Raw genomic sequence first — 17,904 nt, 5'->3', positions numbered from 1 at the left:
CCACCTGCGTTGCTACTTTCAGTGACCTGTGGACCTGTACGCCCAGATCTCTCTGCCTGTCAATACTCCTAAGGGTTCTGCCATTTACTGTATACCTCCCACCTGCATTAGACCTTCCAAAATGCATTACCTCACATTTGTCCGGATTAAACTCCATCTGCCATTTCTCCGCCCAAGTCTCCAACCGATCTATATCCTGCTGTATCCTCTGACAATCCTCATCATTATCTGCAACTCCACCAACCTTTGTGTCGTCCGCAAACTTACTGATCAGACCAGCTACATTTTCCTCCAAATCATTTATATTTGCTACAAACAGCAAAGGTCCCAGCACTGATCCCTGCGGAACACCACTAGTCACAGCCCTCCATTCAGAAAAGCACCCTTCCACTGCTACCCTCTGTCTTCTATGACTGAGCCAGTTCTGTATCCATCTTGTCAGCTCACCTCTGATCCCGTGTGACTTCACCTTTTCTACCAGTCTGCCATGAGGGACCTTGTCAAAGGCTTTACTGAAGTCCATATAGATAACATCCACTGCCCTTCCTTCATCAATCATCTTTGTCACTTCCTCAAAAAACTCAATCAAATTAGTGAGACACGACCTCCCCTTCACAAAACCATGCTGCCTCTCGGTAATAAGTTTGTTTGTTTCCAAATGGGAGTAAATCCTGTCCCGAAGAATCCTCTCTAATAATTTCCCTACCACTGATGTAAGGTTCACCAGCCTATAATTTCCTGGATTATCCTTGCTACCCTTCTTAAACAAAGGAACAACATTGTCTATTCTCCAGTCCTCTGGGACCTCACCTGTAGCCAATGAGGATGCAAAGATTTCTGTCAAGGCCCCAGCAATTTCTTCCCGTGCCTCCCTTAGTATTCTGGGGTAGATCCCATCAGGCCCTGGGGACCTATCTAAATTAATGCTTTGCAAGACACCCAACACCTCCTCCTTTTTGATAATGAGATGACTGAGACTATCTACACTCCCTTCCCTAGACTCATCATCCACCAAGTCCTTCTCTTTGGTGAATACTGATGCAAAGTACTCATTTAGCACCTCGCCCATTTCCTCTGGCTCCACACATAGATTCCCTTCTCTGTCCTGGAGTGGGCCAACCCTTTCCCTAGTCACCCTCTTGCTCTTTATATACGTATAAAAAGCCTTGAGATTCTCCTTAATCCTGTTTGCCAATGACTTTTCATGACCCCTTTTAGCCCTCCTGACTCCTTGCTTAAGTTCCTCAAGGGATTCGTCTGTTCCTAGCCTTCCAGCCCTTACGAATGCTTCCTTTTTCTTTTTGACTAGGCTCACAATATCCCGCGTTATCCAAGGTTCCCGAAACTTGCCAAACTCATCCTTCTTCTTCACATGAACATGCCGGTACTGGATTCTAATCAACTGACGTTTGAAAGACTCCCACATGTCAGATGTTGATTTACCCTCAAACAGCCGCCCCCAATCTAAATTCTTCAGTTCCTGCCAAATATTGTTATAATTAGCCTTCCCCCAATTTAGCACCTTCACCCGAGGACTACTCTTATCCTTATCCACAAGTACCTTAAAACTTATGGAATTATGGTCACTGCTCCCGAAATGCTCCCCCACTGAAACTTCGACCACCTGGCCGGGCTCATTCCCCAATACCAGGTCCAGGTCACTGACATTAAGTTATTGACATATCTGAAAATTACATTTTCACCCTATCTGGTCTTGCCCTCCACCACCGCACCTCAAAACTGTCCAATTGGCTCGTCTGATACCAGACTTGAAAAAGGAAAAGTTTTGATTTTTCACTACCAGTATCTGTTTACCTAAAAGAACACAAAAATGTGCAACAAATGTAGATAATATACAACACACCCTGCCAGGTTAACACATGAGGACAGAGTGAATTTTCATACTGGCCATATAAGAACATAAGAACCGGGAGCAGGAGTAGGCAATTTAGCCCTTCGAGCCTGCTCCGCCATTCAATGGCTGATCTCATCGCGGCCTCAACTCCACTTTCCTGCCCGTTCTCCATAACCCTTCAACCTGTTACTAATTAAAATTCTGTCTATCTCCTCCTTAAATTTACTCAATGTCCCTGCATCCACCACACTCTGGGGTAGTGAATTCCACAGACTCACGACCCTTTGAGTGAAGTAATTTCTCCTCATCTCTGTTTTAAATTTGCTACCCCTAATCCTAAGACTATGACCTTTCGTTCTAGATTTCCCCCCAAGAGGAAACATCCTCGACTTTGTCAATCCCCTTAATCATCTTATATACCTCAATTAGATCTCCTCTCATTCTTCTAAACTCCAGAGAGTAAAGGCCTAAACTGCTCAATCTCTCTTCATAAGACAAACCCCTCATCTCTGGAATCAATCTAGTGAACCTCCTCTGAACTGCCTCCAATGCAACTACATCCCTCTTCAAGTAACGGGACCAAAACTGTACGCAATACTCCAGGTGCAGTCTCACTAATGCCTTGTACAGTTGCAGCAACACTTCCCTACTTTTATACTCTATTCCTTTAGCAATAAATGCCAAAATTCCATTTGCCTTCTTTATTACCTGCTGCACCTGCAGACTAGCTTTCTGCGATTCATGCACGAGGACACCCAGATCCCTCTGCACCGAAGCACCCTGAGGTTTCTCTCCATTTAGATAATAATTTGCCTTTCTATTCTTCCGACCAAAATGGATAACCTCACACTTATCCACGTTAAACTCCATCTGCCAAATTTTGGCCCATTCATCTAACCTATCCATATCCATTTGTAAATTTCTTATTTCTTTATTGCAACTTACAATCCCACCTATTTTAGTGTCATCTGCAAATTTGGCTATAGTACCTTCTATCCCTGCATCCAAGTCATTAAAATAGATTGCAAATAGTTGGGACCACTAGTTACATCTTACCAACCAGAAAAGGACCCATTTATCTTGACTCTCTGTTTTCTGTTGGTTGGCCAATCCTCTATCCAAGCTAATAAATTGCCCCTAACCCATGTGATCTTACCTTTTGCACGGCACCTTATCCAATGCCTTCTGGAAGTCCAGATATACTACATCTACAGGATCCCCATTATCCACTTTACTTGTTACATCTTCGAAGAACTCTCGCAAATTAGTCAAACACAATTTACCTTTCATAAAACCATGCTGACTCTGATGGATTGCGTTTTGACTTTCTAAATGTCCTGTTATTACTTCCTTAATAATGGATTCTAAAAATTTCCCAACAACAGATGTTAAACTAACTAGTCTATAGTTTCCTACTTTCTGCCTCCCTCCCTTTTTGAATAAAGGCGCTATATTAGCATTTTTCCAATCCACTGAACCTTCCCTGCATCCAGGGAATTTTGGAATATTATAACCAATGAATCCATTATCTCTGCTGCCACTTCCTTTAAGACCCTAGGATGTAGGCCATCAGGCCCTGGGGACTTGTCTGCCTTCAATCCCAATAATTTGCTCAGTACTTTTTCCCTAGTGATGATTATTGTTCTAGGTTCCTTCCTTTCTATAACCTCTGCATTACCTGTAACTATTGGGATGATACTAGTGTCCTCCACCGTGAAAATTAGGCAAAATACTGATGTAGTGTCTCTGCCATTTCTGTGTTCCCCACTATTAACTCCCGTCACATCCTCCAAGGGACCAACATTCACTTTAGCTACTCTCTTCCCTTTTATATACTTATAGGAGCTTTTGCTATCTGTTTTTATATTTTGCGCTAGTTTTCTTTCATAATTTACCTTTGCTCTTTTTATTACTTTTTTAGTAACCCTTTGTTGATCTTTAAAAGTTTCCCAATCTTCCAGCCTGCCACTGCAGGTATGGTATGCCTTAGTTTTTGTCTTTATGTTATCCGTAACCTCCTTGCTTAGCCATGGATGTTTTTTCCCCCTCTTACAATCTTCCTCTCTGGAATATATTTTAGGTGGGAGGAATTGAAGATCTCCTTTAACATCTGCCACTGCTCATCAACTATCCTACCTTTTAGTCTTCCTGCCCAGTCCACTAGGGCCAAATCTGTCTTCATGCCTATATAATTACCTTTGTTTAACTCTGGGAAGCTAGTGTGGGACTCCAGATTCTCGCCTCAAACTGAATTTGAAATTCTAGCATGCTATGATCACTCTTCCCTAGAGGATCCTTAACTATGAGATCATTAATTAATCCCACCTCATTACATAATACCAAATCTAGAATAGCCTGCTCCCTGGTTGGTTCCACAACATATTGCTCCAAAAAACAATCTCTAATACATTCAATGAACTCTCACTCGAGGCTACCCTTGCCAATTTGATTAATCCAGTCTATATGCATATTAAAATCACCCATGATTATTGCTGTACCTTTCTTACAAGCCCTCAGTATTTCCTGGTTTATACTTTGCCCTTCTGCGGAACTACTGTTTGGGGACCTATAGATTACTCCCACCAGGGACTTCTTTCCCTTGCTATTTCTTATTTCTCCCCAGACTGATTCGACGTCTTGGTCCCCACTGCCTATATCATTTCTCACTGCAGCACTTACCAAAATGTTAAATATTTTTCCAGTTTGGAACAGTAGGTAACTGGAATGTATTACTTGAATGTTGGGTGTCACTCTGATGGTGGAAACAAGCGATAGATTTGTTTTGGCTTTCGTAAGTTCTTCAAGTATTTTTAATGGAGAAAGGCCAAGTACATGTATTTTCTAAAATAAAAACAAGAAATGATGGAAATACTCAGCAGGTCTGGCAGCATCTGTGGAGAGAGAAGCAGAGTTAACGTTCCAGGTCAATGACCCCTCATCAGAACTGGGATGTATTTTCTAAATGGTCCAACTCTGAAATTGTAACGCTATTAATTTTATCAATATATGGTCTCAGATGATCCAATCAGTTTCATTAATTTAACAATTGTCTAAAATGCAAACATCAGTTTTCAGTGCTTATTTGCATTGTGACTTTATAATTATGAGTCTGAACCTTTGGTAGTCTGTGAGCCACTTCTCATGCTTTCCACTGAACATCCTTAGGGCTTTACCTCCTTATTTTTCCACTTCTGTGATATAGCAGTTAACTCTTATCCCACGTACATAATTACCAACAGTGTAACACGATTCTAGCGAGCTGCGTTCAAATTACAGATTTAAAAAAATTGCAAACACTGAAATAAGGGCTGGGATTTTGTGTGGTTCCCTGAGGCGGGGGCAGAGGCAGGGGGGCAGGTAGTATTGCGACGGGTGGCGGGGGTGGTGGAGGGCCCGTCATCTCTGCGTCACCAAGCAATCCTCCTGGGGGCGGGATAGGCCTATAATGGCCAATTAAGGGCCTCTTCCCATCGCTGCTGGGATCTTACCAGCGGTGGGGTGGGAGGGGGTGCCTCTGCTAGGCGGGGTGGATGCCTTGTAACATGAGGCGCCCTCCCTATGGGCTTGGTGGGGGGGGTTCTCTCCTTCATGGGCAATTTGTGGCCCACAGAGCAACCTCACTCGGAACCGCTTTACCCCAGGAACCCCCCCTTCCCCTGGACTGCGCAACCACCCCCCAGCACCCTGTCTAAGCAGAAGCCCTTATCCATGCTGGGTCTTCAGGAAGCATTTCTCTTATCTCAACCTAAATGAGTAACAGTGTGTGCAATGTCTCTGTTTCAAAAAGGAGTTGCTCATGGAAATCTGCCACCTCTTGCTGGCAGACCTGCAACCTCAGAGCATTGTGAGGATGGCACTGCCAGTGCCTGAACATTATCATGCCCATGAATTTATTCAGGGCACGATCCATGTATTACTTTGCACAAAGCACTTTACATATCAGAAGACAAGCTATACATTCTCCTCACAATGCTTCAAAACCATCCTGTTTATATTGGAAAGTCCATGATACAAAGAAATTCTAAGGTTCACTAATGTCCTTTCGGGAAGGAAATCTGCTGTCCTTACCTGGTCTGGCCTACATGTGACTCCAGGCCCACAGCAATGTGATTAACTCTTACATGCCCTCTGAAATGGCCTAGCAAGCCATTCAGTTGTACCTAACCGCTACGAAGTCAATAAAAAGGAATCAGCACTGTGGGTGTACCTACCTCACATGGACTGCAGCGGTTCAAGAAGGCAGCTCACCACCACCTTCTCAAGGGCAACTAGGGATGGGCAGTAAATGCTGGCCTAGCCAGTGACGCCCGCATCCCATGAATGAATAAAAGAAAAAGTTAACCCTTTAACTCTCCACCATCTTGAACAGTGCTGTAACTAAGGAACTGAGGGACTTTAGTTCCCTGTTCAGCTGTGATTCGACTACTGCTCTATTGGTTTTTTTTAGCTTCAGCTACAGTCTGGTTCCTGGCCACAGATTCACTTGCCTGAACCAAAGTGCACTTCTCCGCCACTTCTGGATCTTATGGTGACCTCCAACTTCATCATTATCTTTCTGCTTCCAGCTGATTCTGCACACCGGCTGGATCTTCAGTCCCATGGAACTACCTCCATCAGTCCGCCCTCCAATACTCTACCCACAAATAGCTTCTGGATTTTACTTGCCCGTCTGACCTGCCTCCAAACTTGGACAACAGTTCATCGTTGTTCCATGCGGACTCAACCCTACCTAACTCAAATTTATCCCACCACTGGGCCTCTGGCTTCAACTCTGGACTAGCTCCTAATGTTTCCTATCTATTTCCCCATTTAATACCAGGTTTTTAAGTATCCTAAATTGCAATGTAACCATGCCTATGTAACTTGGGTTTTTCCTGTGTCTATTCACATGTGCACTTTGACTGCCTCACTGGACCCGAGTACACCACTTCTATTTCCACTATTTTCTCCCGCTTTCTTTTCGTTTCTTTTCTCTACCCCTTCTAGACCTCTCTCATCTGTCATCATTCCTCCTTTCATTTCTTCCCTCAGTACCCTGCTCTCCCAAATCCCTACCACAACCCTTCAGTACTCCTTGACCTTCCTATTCTTGTGCTGCCATCCCAGGCAGGACTCACTTCTAGATAAGCCTATAGTTTCCCGTTGTGTCTTTCCTGCCATCCTCCAAAGGGTCCATTGAGCCACTCAGCGCTGCCTTGTTATGAGCAGCAATCCTAACAGCTCCATCCTACTGTTTGCTGACCTTCCCACCTAGCTTGCCCACCAGCGGCTAATCTTGCCAATCTCCTCCCCATCAAACTCACCTCTCCCCTACTGACTGGGGACTAGCTATCAGTTATCACCACCCCTCTCCACAACTCCCTCCAGAATGTTTGTTCACTTGTGAACAAGGCCCTTGCCATCCATGAGCTTATTGTGGATGATTGCAGTGACATCGTGGCCTTGATGGAAACCTGGCTGAGGGGTGATGACACCTTCCCCCTAAATGAAACCTCCTCACCTGGCTATACCTTCCACCATGTGCCCTGCCAAGATCATCACGGTAGTGGTGTGGCCTTCAGCACCATATCACACCTTGGCCTATCCCCTGCTACTTTCTTCTCTTTTGAGCATCTCCCCTTGTTTCACCCCTCGCCTCTCACTTAAAATCCTTGTTCTCTACCACCCATTCACATATCATAAAAATTTTCTCACTGAGATATCTTCACTGCTTTCCTTCCTCAGCCTCTGCACCAAGCGACTTCTCATCCTCAGTGATTTCAACCTTCATCTCAACTCTCTCCTCTGAGTTTACTGCCCTCTTATCCTCTCTTAATTGTTCCTTCCATGTAAACTCCCAACTCATATTCACAGCCACCCCCTTAACCTTGCCATCTTATGTGACCTTGCTACACCTATCGGATCATTGCAGATAAGGCCGTTTCTCCACCCACATCCTCCTTCCCCATTCCAAATCTACTTCCTTCTGTGTCTGCCCTTTGGAAAAATCTCTCCCCCAATTCGCTTACTACTATGCTTTCAAAACCCCAACTCTCTGGAATTTGGTCCTCCGTTCACCACATTTCTGCAGCTGCTGATTTTCTCAACTGCCCCCTCACCTCCACTTTTGATGCCATAGTCCCTACTAAAACCATTATGCTGTCTCACCCTGGCTGTCCCTCCAGTGCGGCCCTCATCCCTGTTCCATTAAATCTAAGGGATGCAAACTTGAAAGAATATGGTTTAGCCATTCACCACCGGGTCTGGCTGGCCCATATAATGCATTATGAAGTCCTGCTCTCCTCTGCCAAAACTGCTCACTATTCCAGGATCATCTTGGAATACAAAGATAACCCCCTGCTTCTTTTCTCTACTACAAACTGTCTTCTCGAACCCCTCTTCCCTGCCTTCTCCACTCTCACCTGACCTGACATTGGTTTCCATTGTCTCTGCTATATTCCCTTATGCCCTCTCTGAGCTTATCTTCTCCATGGGACCCATCTCCTGCTCCCTCGACCCTATTTCCACTAAATTGCTGACCACCCAACTTCTCCTCCTGGTCCCCATGTTAGCTGATATTGTTAACGGTTCTTTCTCTTCGGGCACTGTCCCACCATACTTCAAATGTGCAGTCTTCATCCCCTTTCCTCCAAAAAAAAAGCCTTTGACCCCCATTATCTTTGTAAGCTACCGCAAACTATCGCTGACCATCCTTTCTTCTCCAAAGTCCTTGATCATGTTGCCGCCTCCCCAATACATGCCCATCTTTCCCAGAAGTCCATGTTCGAATCCCACTAATCAGCTTCCTGCCCCTGGCACAGTACCCAACAGCTCTTATCAAAGTCACAAATGACTTCTTATTTGACTGTGACAAAGGCAGTCTCCCCCCTCATCTTTCTTGAACTACTTGCAGCCTCTGACATGGTTTACTGCACCATCCTCCTGCACTGTCTCTAAATTGTTGGACTGCTTGACTGACAACTAGTACTGAAAGAGCATTGGGAAGACTGAAGCCATTGTCTTCAGTTTTCCCTAAAAACTGTTCCCTCGCCACTGACTCCATCCCTTTTCCTGGAAACTGAGGCTGAACCAGACTGTTTGCAACTTGCTGTCATATTTGACCCCGAGATGAGCTTCCGACCACATATCTGTGCCATCAATAACACCACTTATTTTCACCTCAGTAATATTACCTGTTATCACCCCTGCCTCAGCTCAATTTCTGTTGAAACTCTCATCCATGCCTTTATTACCTCTAAACAGTCCTGACCTGCCTCCCACATTCTACCCTTCGTTTCCAAAACTCTGCTGCCTGTGTCCTTACTCCCACCAAGTCCCTTTCACCCCTCACTTCTGGGCTTGCTGACCTACAGTGGCTTCCAGTTAAGCAATGCCATGATTTTAAAATTCTCATCTTTGTTGTCCAATCCCTCCCTACCTATGTAATCATCTCCAGCCCCCCAACTCTTTGAGATATCTGCATTCCTCCAATTCTGACCTTTTAAGCATTCCCAATTTTAATCGCCCAACCTTTACTGGGCGTGCCTTCAGTTGCCAAGGCCTCAGCTCTGGAATTCTCTCAATAAACCTTTCTGCCTCTGTACCTCTCTTTCCTCCTTTAAAACGCTCCTTGAAATTTACCTCTTTGACTAAGCTTTTGGTCATCTACCCTATTATTAGCTTATGTGACCCGGTGTCAAATTTTGCTGTATAATGCTCCTCGGAGCATTAAAGGTGCCGTATAAATGCAAGTTGTTGTTGCTGTACCTCTTTTTGTATAAAGAGCCTCAGGGATCTTCCTTATGTAGCAGTCCATTGCAAACTGTGAGATGTTGCTTATATCTCCAGCAACAGCCTGTAAGGATTCAGATGCATAATGTTCAGGGCAACAGTCACCTTGACAGCCACAGGCAATGCAGTCCTTCTCTGTTCTGAGGTTGGATTTGTAGCTGCAGAAGTTCACAGATTTCAGACATGACCTCTTTAAGGAAGCATATGATTAAGAGATTTGCTTTCTTAAACCCATCTGTTTCACTGATGTCCTTTAGGGAAGGAAATCTGCTGTCCTTACCTGGTCTGGCCTACATGTGACTTCAGACCCACAGCAATGTGGCTGACTTTTAAATGCCCTCTGAAATGGCCTAGCAAGTCACTCAGTTGTATCAAACTGCTACAATCTCTAAGAAAAAGAATGAAATCAGACGGACCACCCGTCATCGACCTAGGCACTGGAAATGACAACGGCAAACCCAGCGCTGTTGACCCTGAAAAGTTCTCCTTACTAACATCTGGGGGCTCGTGCCAAAATTGGGAGAGCTGTCCCACAGCTGTCCCCCTCCTTCAAGAGCACCTTTCAAACCCGTGACTTCCAGCACCTAGAAGGACAACGGCAGCAGATGCATGGAAATACCACGACCTGCAAGTTCCCTCCAAGCCACATAACATCCTGACTAGGAACTATATTGCCGTTCCTTCACTGTCACTGCGTCAAAATCCTGAAACTCCCTTCCTATCAGCACTGTTGGTATACCTACGCGCCATGGGCTGTGGTGCTTCAAGAAAGCACCTTCTCAAGGCAATTGGGCTTTGGCAATAAATGCTGGCCCAGCCAGCAACGTCCACATCCCATGAGCAAATTAAAAAAAACACCCTTTATGATATGGCTTCCTGTGGGGAGCCCGTTTCCCCCTCCTCCCTCTTCTGGCAGCTTGTCCTGCTCTACATAGCCTCGCTTCATTCTCCTAGTGATGCTCAATTGCAACAGGAAGGCCTACTAGGCCACCCATACCTGCAAGTAACTGGTTTCAGTCTTTAAGTTACAAAAAAAAAATCACCGTTCAGATCACTCCTGTAGATGATTGAAACTCTTGACAAGTATGGAAAAGCTCCCAAAATGCACAGAATTACACCAATAGCCTGAAGAAATAATCTAGCAAATAACCTGTAAGTAGTTCATGTTCCCTTCAATTAACTCTGGTGGGACAGAGGTTTCATGCCATTTAGTATTGTGTTTAGCTGTGCGAAGTTAAGAGGCTGTGCGTAGGCTGCAGCGTGGAGCTTGAAAATAGCAGCACTGGCATCAAACCAGAATTGCACACTGACTGATGTCATGGTCTGCCTGTTCTGCATGGTCCCGGTGATTATTAGGTGCACACTTGCCCTTTAACAATATGGCATCCAGCGCACTTCCCATCAGAAGTGTGCATGTGCATCGTGGACAGCATTTTTGACCTTTTGGAGGCCTCCCATTGGCCAAAAAACAAGTGCTGCATAGCTCAATTTAGCCCTCTATCTCTTTATTGCTTGCACTCACAATATCTACCTATTCCAAATTCAATGAACTTGGAGAAGTTTGCATCAAATGACTGTGAAAATGAAATGACACCAGTTTGCCTTTGTTTTAACTTTTAATGGGACCAAAGCTTGAGTTAATTAGCAAAATTAGATTTAACCAAACTCTTTAAATTGAAGCCCCTTTTATGTAAAAACAGTTGTTGAATGCCAACCACTAAAAAAAGACTTTCTTTTAAATAAGATTTAGTTTTAAGAAACTGTATACATCATTTGAAACAAACTTGTAGACAGTAATTTAAGTTATACAATAACATGCAACTTCAGTATGTACAGATGACAAAGCCTGGAGCAACCCAAATTAGAGACTCAAATATTTTTTATGGTTATTTACAGTTTCATACATCAAAATTTGTTTTTTTAATTATACAATACTGGAAGAGCACAGGGGGAACAGCCACAACATTCACTCCTCTACAAAGACAATTATGTACAGGCACTCAACACTCACATTAATTCATACAGTTTGTTCAGAACCATGTCTGCATGATAACATACTCAGCAATTGGAGTTTAAACTGACAGCAAAGACTCTGAACAGTTTAATGAATGCACACAGAAAAGAATGGTTTAAACTCCAATCTGAAGGAGCTGAACATCAACAGCATTAGTTTCTAAGTAAGCTGATTCACAGGTTTGGCCAAAATGCAAGAGGATAAAATAACAAAATCTACTGTACAGCAGTATTTGATTAATGGGTAATGGCAGTTTAAAGACAAGCTTAATGTTAACGGCAGCTTTTCCATTCTTTTTAATTCTACTAAAGACATTGCTAGAGTCTCCTTTTCATTCAATGTAAGAAATGATAGAAAAATTAGAATAAATCATTCAAGTTTGTCTTAATGTTCAAATCCTGACTTTGTAGTAGAGTTAGGGGCAGATTAAGAGCAAAGGCCTCTAGTTGATACAGCCACTGCATCTGAGGTCAAATACAGGACTGGCACATGTAGGTTGTGGTTATTAGAATAGCTGAGCAGGTATATTCTGGCTGCTGAACTTCAGCATGTTTATCATATCAGAAAATATTCCATCTAGAGCAGTGCTGTCTGGCAACTGGACCCCAGTCACAAGAGTTGCCTGGACTGATTTTTAGTCAGACACATACATCACTATACAAATCTGAACGGCTCATTTGATTTACACCACCATTCACTTTTTTTTCCTGTACAAAATTACGCACTTAATATGGGTATAAGTAAAGCGTCTTCCTTGAAAAGTGCAGCCACATGGGTAATATATAATACAAATTGACATCATTGGGTAACTGTGGACACAGGCCCTTTCTTTCAATATCCTACATTAAGTATTTTCTCAAGCTAAAGAAACACTTGTTTAATCCTCCCATGTCCAGCCTATTAAACTGTACAAAGTTCAACTGTCTTGGGTAAAATCATTCTTGCGAGTTGCGAAAATAGGCTCTGATTGAATATTAAACTCTGCAGCCTCTGTAGACCTGTCACCTTAACACAGTGCTATAAATTAACAATTATTCTTATCCTTTTTTAAGTTAGTAACTTGTAAGTATAATATATTTATTCTGCTAGGCCAACAAGTTGTATATGTGAAGAAGATTCTTACATACACAAAGCTCAAAATGTGCAATCTGAGTACTGAGAAACTCCTTCATTTACCAGTGCAGGAGCATCTTTAAAGAAACTGTAGACAATTTGTTATTTGTGCTCCATCGGTCAGAATATGGTTAGGTGCATTGCAGCTTGTTACTGATGCATTTATGTCAATTGCTGCTTATTATTGACCAAAGTGTTGTGTGTCACTTTTAATCTTTATGTAGCAGATACATTTATCATAAAATATATAGTGCAGTGTTAGCCCCTTCCAGCAAACCTGCTGAATGGAGAGTATCTACCCAAATTCTTTATCCAGATGCATAACTGCAGCCAATGACAGATAAACTGGGTGCAATTTAGCCAGCCACACCCTTGGTGCAGGCTGTCTGAGTTAAGTTCAAAAAACGATAATGTGGTAACATTAACTGAAGAGAAATTATGGAGTTCTTTTAGAGAAACAACTGCAGTATGCTGTCTCAGCTCCATCACACAAGTAATGACATTAAAGAGCACTAGTGATTGAGATTTCATCGTTATGCACTGTCCCGAGCAACAGATAATGAGACAGACCAAGACAATGCTGAATGACAGTACTATAAGTCTAACTACAGCCATCAGCTTATGGATGTGGCACATTTGATCCAATCTCTGGAGGGACATGGTGATTCCTGATGGTCAGTAGATTGGTAGACAATTGGAAAATGTCCATTACAGTAAATATCCGACACACAAAGGCAATTAAGCAGAATTCTGTCCTGGTAGGGTTTAATGGGCACCTGTACAGTCCTAGCACTTCGGTTTTTGTAAGACTCCCTGTGGTTGTACGTAGTAAACAGCTAGGGCCTGTGAAACCTGAGAAGAATACAACAAATATTTAACAGATGTCATTTATTTACCATATGAAGACATTCCATTCAATATGTTGTAAATTAGGCACACCTACCTTGTTAGGTGCCTGCTTAATTCGTGCACTTCCATTTCAGTGCTCTTGAATTCATTCAGTTCCTTACGAATAGCAGCCTGAAATTGAAAAAAAGTATTGAAGTTTTCAAAGAGATCCTGGGCTTTAATTTTGTGTTATTTAATGTATTCTATTTAATATTCCTATCAAATTCTTGTCTGTGCTTTTCTTGTGTGATGTCAGAAAGCACTTGTCACGCCCACGTGAACTGCAGCAATTGAAAATACAGAACTCAAATTGAAGAGTTATAAAAATTGACTTTTCCTTTAAAAAGTGGACAATATGCTTCAAAAATGGCCGCCAAAGGTTAAACTGTATTTTCAAACTGTCTTACGGTCTGGAAAGGACAAAAGGATACATTCTAAGCTTAGAGGTGTCAATTGCACCCGTCCTGAACTCATCAATAAACATTTTTGAGTTGAATGGGTTCTTCTGAAATGAAGAAGGTGTGGAGTCACCACATCCTAGGCCATTGTTGGCCACCACAGGGAGGAAGATCTATGTCTACCAGCAGAGGTAAGATGTGAGACCATTTTTGACCTTAAAAGTCGCTGTGTGGAGAGAGAGGGAGATCCAGGAAAAAGATCATAAAAGCCTGGCCAGCTGAGAGCTGGGAGAAAATCCAGCAAGCTAAAAGAAGGTGCTCTTCTGTGAGTTCTACACTTCAAATTGTGCAGCAGAGAACTGAAAGTGATCCTCTGCCTTCAGACCGAAATTTCAACCAACAGATAAATCTACAAACAACCTAGGCCTGTAACTTTAAAGAGAAATTGACCTCCGAAAAGATTCAACAGGTTTACTGTGATCCCCAAAAACCTACCTCACTTCAAACCACTTATCCCTTTTCCTCTCCTGTGTGTGTGTGTGTGTGTGTATGTGTGCATGGGTGAATGTGTGGGCTGGATATTAAGAGCCTACTGCTAATTTCGGCAGCAAACTTAAAAAATGGCAACCTGCCCAAGAAACGCCGCAATCTCAAGTGTGGCAGCTCACTTAAATAACCAGGGCAGCCAGCCCCACCCATCAGCCCCCACCCCTCCAATTTTGTGGACGGGGAGGGCTGTCCGTCCCCGACAATGGCGTCAGCTGCCTGAGCACAGGCGCTGACGCCATTTTTAAAAGGCAGCCAGCCCTACCGCCCAATTTAAATTTTTAAAGTCTTACCCCCCCAAAATTAAATAAATACATTTCTGACGCCCCTTTCCCACACCCCCCCACATAACAATTACAATAACTATTTGCCCTTTCCCCCCAAAAGACTTACCTTTTACAGCTGATCCTCCCCCAAAACTGCACAAAGTTTGCAGTTCAACCCTCCCCACCACCCCTCACACCTATTACATATATTTGACCCCGTCCCCCTCTCCCGCATTGAAAATCTTACCTCCTCCCCTCTCCCCACCAGTGTGGTGCCGCGCATCCCCGACTGGGGATCTTTGCCACGGGACTGCTGGCTGTTGCGCCAAAGATTGTGGTGGGCCCTCAAGATCGCAGGATACGTCTATTTAAATTTAATGATCGTATTCATTTGAATATGTTAATTGTGGTCCCATCGCCTAGCAGCGGTGAGCGGGGGGCGCGACGGAGCCTTGCCACCGCCGGGAGGATCGGGCCGGGCCCTGCCAGCGATGAGGTCCATGGCGGGCGTCATCCGGAGCCATCTTCAGGCACCCTACCCCCCCCCACCCCACCACGGAGCCCGACACATCCAGCCCTGTGTGTGTGGGGTGGGGTTGCGACAACTTCAAAATAATGAATATTGCTCAGTTAATCTTCTGTTTTAAACCTACAAGAACACCTGTTGCTGTCTATTTATTTAGCAAATAAAAAACAAAGGGGTTAAAATCCTAGTCACAAAAACACTTGCTGCAGTGAGTTGGGAGTTGAACAGTGGGGGCCACCCACAGCTCTTACCACTTGGCCGTAACACACTTCTTCACACAAAGGGTAGTGGAAATCTGGAACTCTCTTCCCCCAAAAAGCTGTTGAGGCTAGGTCAGTTGAAAATCTCAAAACTGAGATTGATAGATTTTTGATAAGCGAGGGTAATTGATTTCGCCCCTGTCTCAGCTCATCTGCTGTTGAAACCCTCATTCATGCCTTTGTTACCTCTAGTCTTGACTATTAGAATACATTCCTGGCTGGCTTCTCACATTCTACTCTCTGTAAATTTGAGGTCATCTAAAACTCTGCTGCCCGTGTCTTAACTCGGACCAAGTCCCGTTCCCCTATCACTCTGTGCTCGCTGAACTACATTGGCTCCCGGTCAAGCAATGTCTTGATTTTAAAATTCTCATCCTTGTTTCCAAATCCCTTCATGGCCTCACCCCTCCCTATCTCTGTAATCACCTCCAGCCTCACAACCCTCCAAGATATCTGCGCACCTCTAATTCTGGCCTCTTGTGCATTCCTGATTTTAATCGCTCCACCATTGGTGGCTGCACCTTCAGTTGTCTAAGCTCTCGAATACCCTCCCTACACCTCTCCACATTGCTTTCCTCTTTTAAGACACTCCTTAAAACCTACCTCTTTGACCAAGCTTTTGGTCATCTGACCTAATATCTCCTTTTGTGGCTTGATGTCATACCTGTTTAATAATGCTCCTGAGAAGCGCCTTGGGACATTTTATTACGGTAAAGGTGCTATATAAATATAAGTTGTTGTTGTATTGAGGTATGCAGGGGATAAATAGAGCAGTGGTGGCAGAGGAGACCCAAGACTAGGAGCGAGAGCTGAGTGAGACCAGCAGGGCTAAATAGAGTGACGCCATCAGAGGAACAGACGGACCAGGTTCAAGAATAAAAAAATCAAAGTCTGATGACTTTTTCGGGAGCAGAGTGTGAGCGAGTGAGCAGCTGGGAAGGTCAGTTTGAAAGTAAATTTAATTTCCTTTTGTTTTTCGGCGGGGGCCAGGGGGCTGCTGGGTAAGTAAAACACTATATATTTGGGCGGTTTAAAATAACTTTCCTTTCATTGCAGCAGCTTTTTCGGGAGCAGAGTGTGAGCGAGTGAGCAGCTGGGAAGGTCAGTTTGAAAGTAAATTTAATTTCCTTTTGTTTTTCGGCGGAGGCCAGGGGGCTGCTGGGTAAGTAAAACACTATATATTTGGGCGGTTTCTGAACCCGAGACACCACACTTGTCGTGTCTCCCACCCGCCCTCCTCCTCTAACCAAAAAAAAAGGACTCGGTGGGGTGTTTATAAGGTAAGGCTTTTTCGATTTCTCTGGTTTTATTGTGATTGGTAAAAACTTTTCGTTCCTTTTTCATTTAACTAAGTTAAGTTTAAGATTAAAAATGGCAGGAGATCTCAGACCCGTGTCATGCTCCTCTTGCTCAATGTGGGAGCTCAGGGACATGGCTGATGTCCCTGACTCCTTCACGTGCAGGAAGTGTGTCCAACTGCAGCTCTTGTTAGACCGCATGACGGCTCTCGAGCTGCGGATGGACTCACTTTGGAGCATGCGCGATGCTGAGGAGGTCGTGGATAGCACGTTTAGTGAATTGGTCACACCGCAGATTAGGATTGCTGAGGGAGAAAGGGAATGGGTGACCAAAAGGCAGAGAAAGAGCAGGAAGGCAGCGCAGGAGTCCCCTGCGGTCATCTCCCTCCAAAACAAGTATACCGTTTTTGGATACTGTTGAAGGAGATGGCTCACCAGGGGAAGGCAGCAGTAGCCAGATCCATGGCACCGTGGCTGGCTCTGCTGTTCAGAAGGGCAGGAAAAAGAGTGGAAGGGCTATAGTCATAGGGGATTCGATTGTAAGGGGAGTAGATAGGCGGTTCTGTGGTCGAAAACGAGGCTCCCGAATGGTATGTTGCCTCCCAGGTGCACGGGTCAGGGATGTCTCAGATCGGCTGCAGAACATTCTTAAGGGGGAGGGTGAACAGCCAGTTGTCATTGTGCACATTGGCACTAATGATATAGGTAAAAAACGGGATGAGGTCCTACAAGCAGAGTTTAGGGAGTTAGGAGCCAAGTTAAAAAGTAGGACCTCAGAGGTAGTAATCTCAGGATTACTACCAGTGCCACGTGATAGTCAGAGTAAAAATGAAAGAATAGTCAGGATGAATGCGTGGCTTGAGAGATGGTGCAGGAAGGAGGGGTTCAGATTTTTGGGACATTGGGACCGGTTCTGGGGGAGGTGGGACGATTACAAATTGGACGGTCTACACCTGGGCCGGACTGGAAC

General features: G+C 44.1%; 1 protein-coding gene across 10 annotated transcripts in view; it reads right to left on the bottom strand.

Annotated features, from left to right (window-relative positions):
• Nucleotides 1-11,419: 11,419 nt before the first annotated feature.
• LOC137384353 (phosphatase and actin regulator 1-like) overlaps nucleotides 11,420-17,904 on the bottom strand; it is an 859,907-nt gene continuing 853,422 nt past the window's right edge. For all 10 annotated transcript variants that reach the window (XM_068058280.1, XM_068058345.1, XM_068058335.1 and 7 more), the window contains 2 exons: nucleotides 13,696-13,772; nucleotides 11,420-13,604 (listed from right to left, as the gene is read on the bottom strand). In XM_068058280.1, coding sequence (XP_067914381.1) covers nucleotides 13,589-13,604; nucleotides 13,696-13,772 — 93 coding nt within the window. In that variant the 3' untranslated portion in view covers nucleotides 11,420-13,588. The remainder of the gene's footprint in view (nucleotides 13,605-13,695; nucleotides 13,773-17,904) is intronic.

This window comes from Heterodontus francisci, chromosome 2 (assembly GCF_036365525.1).
Source record: "Heterodontus francisci isolate sHetFra1 chromosome 2, sHetFra1.hap1, whole genome shotgun sequence".
NCBI classification, from domain to species: domain Eukaryota; kingdom Metazoa; phylum Chordata; class Chondrichthyes; order Heterodontiformes; family Heterodontidae; genus Heterodontus; species Heterodontus francisci.
The sequence above is the reverse complement of the archived record's forward strand: the minus strand, read 5'-3'. Positions and strand labels throughout refer to the sequence as shown.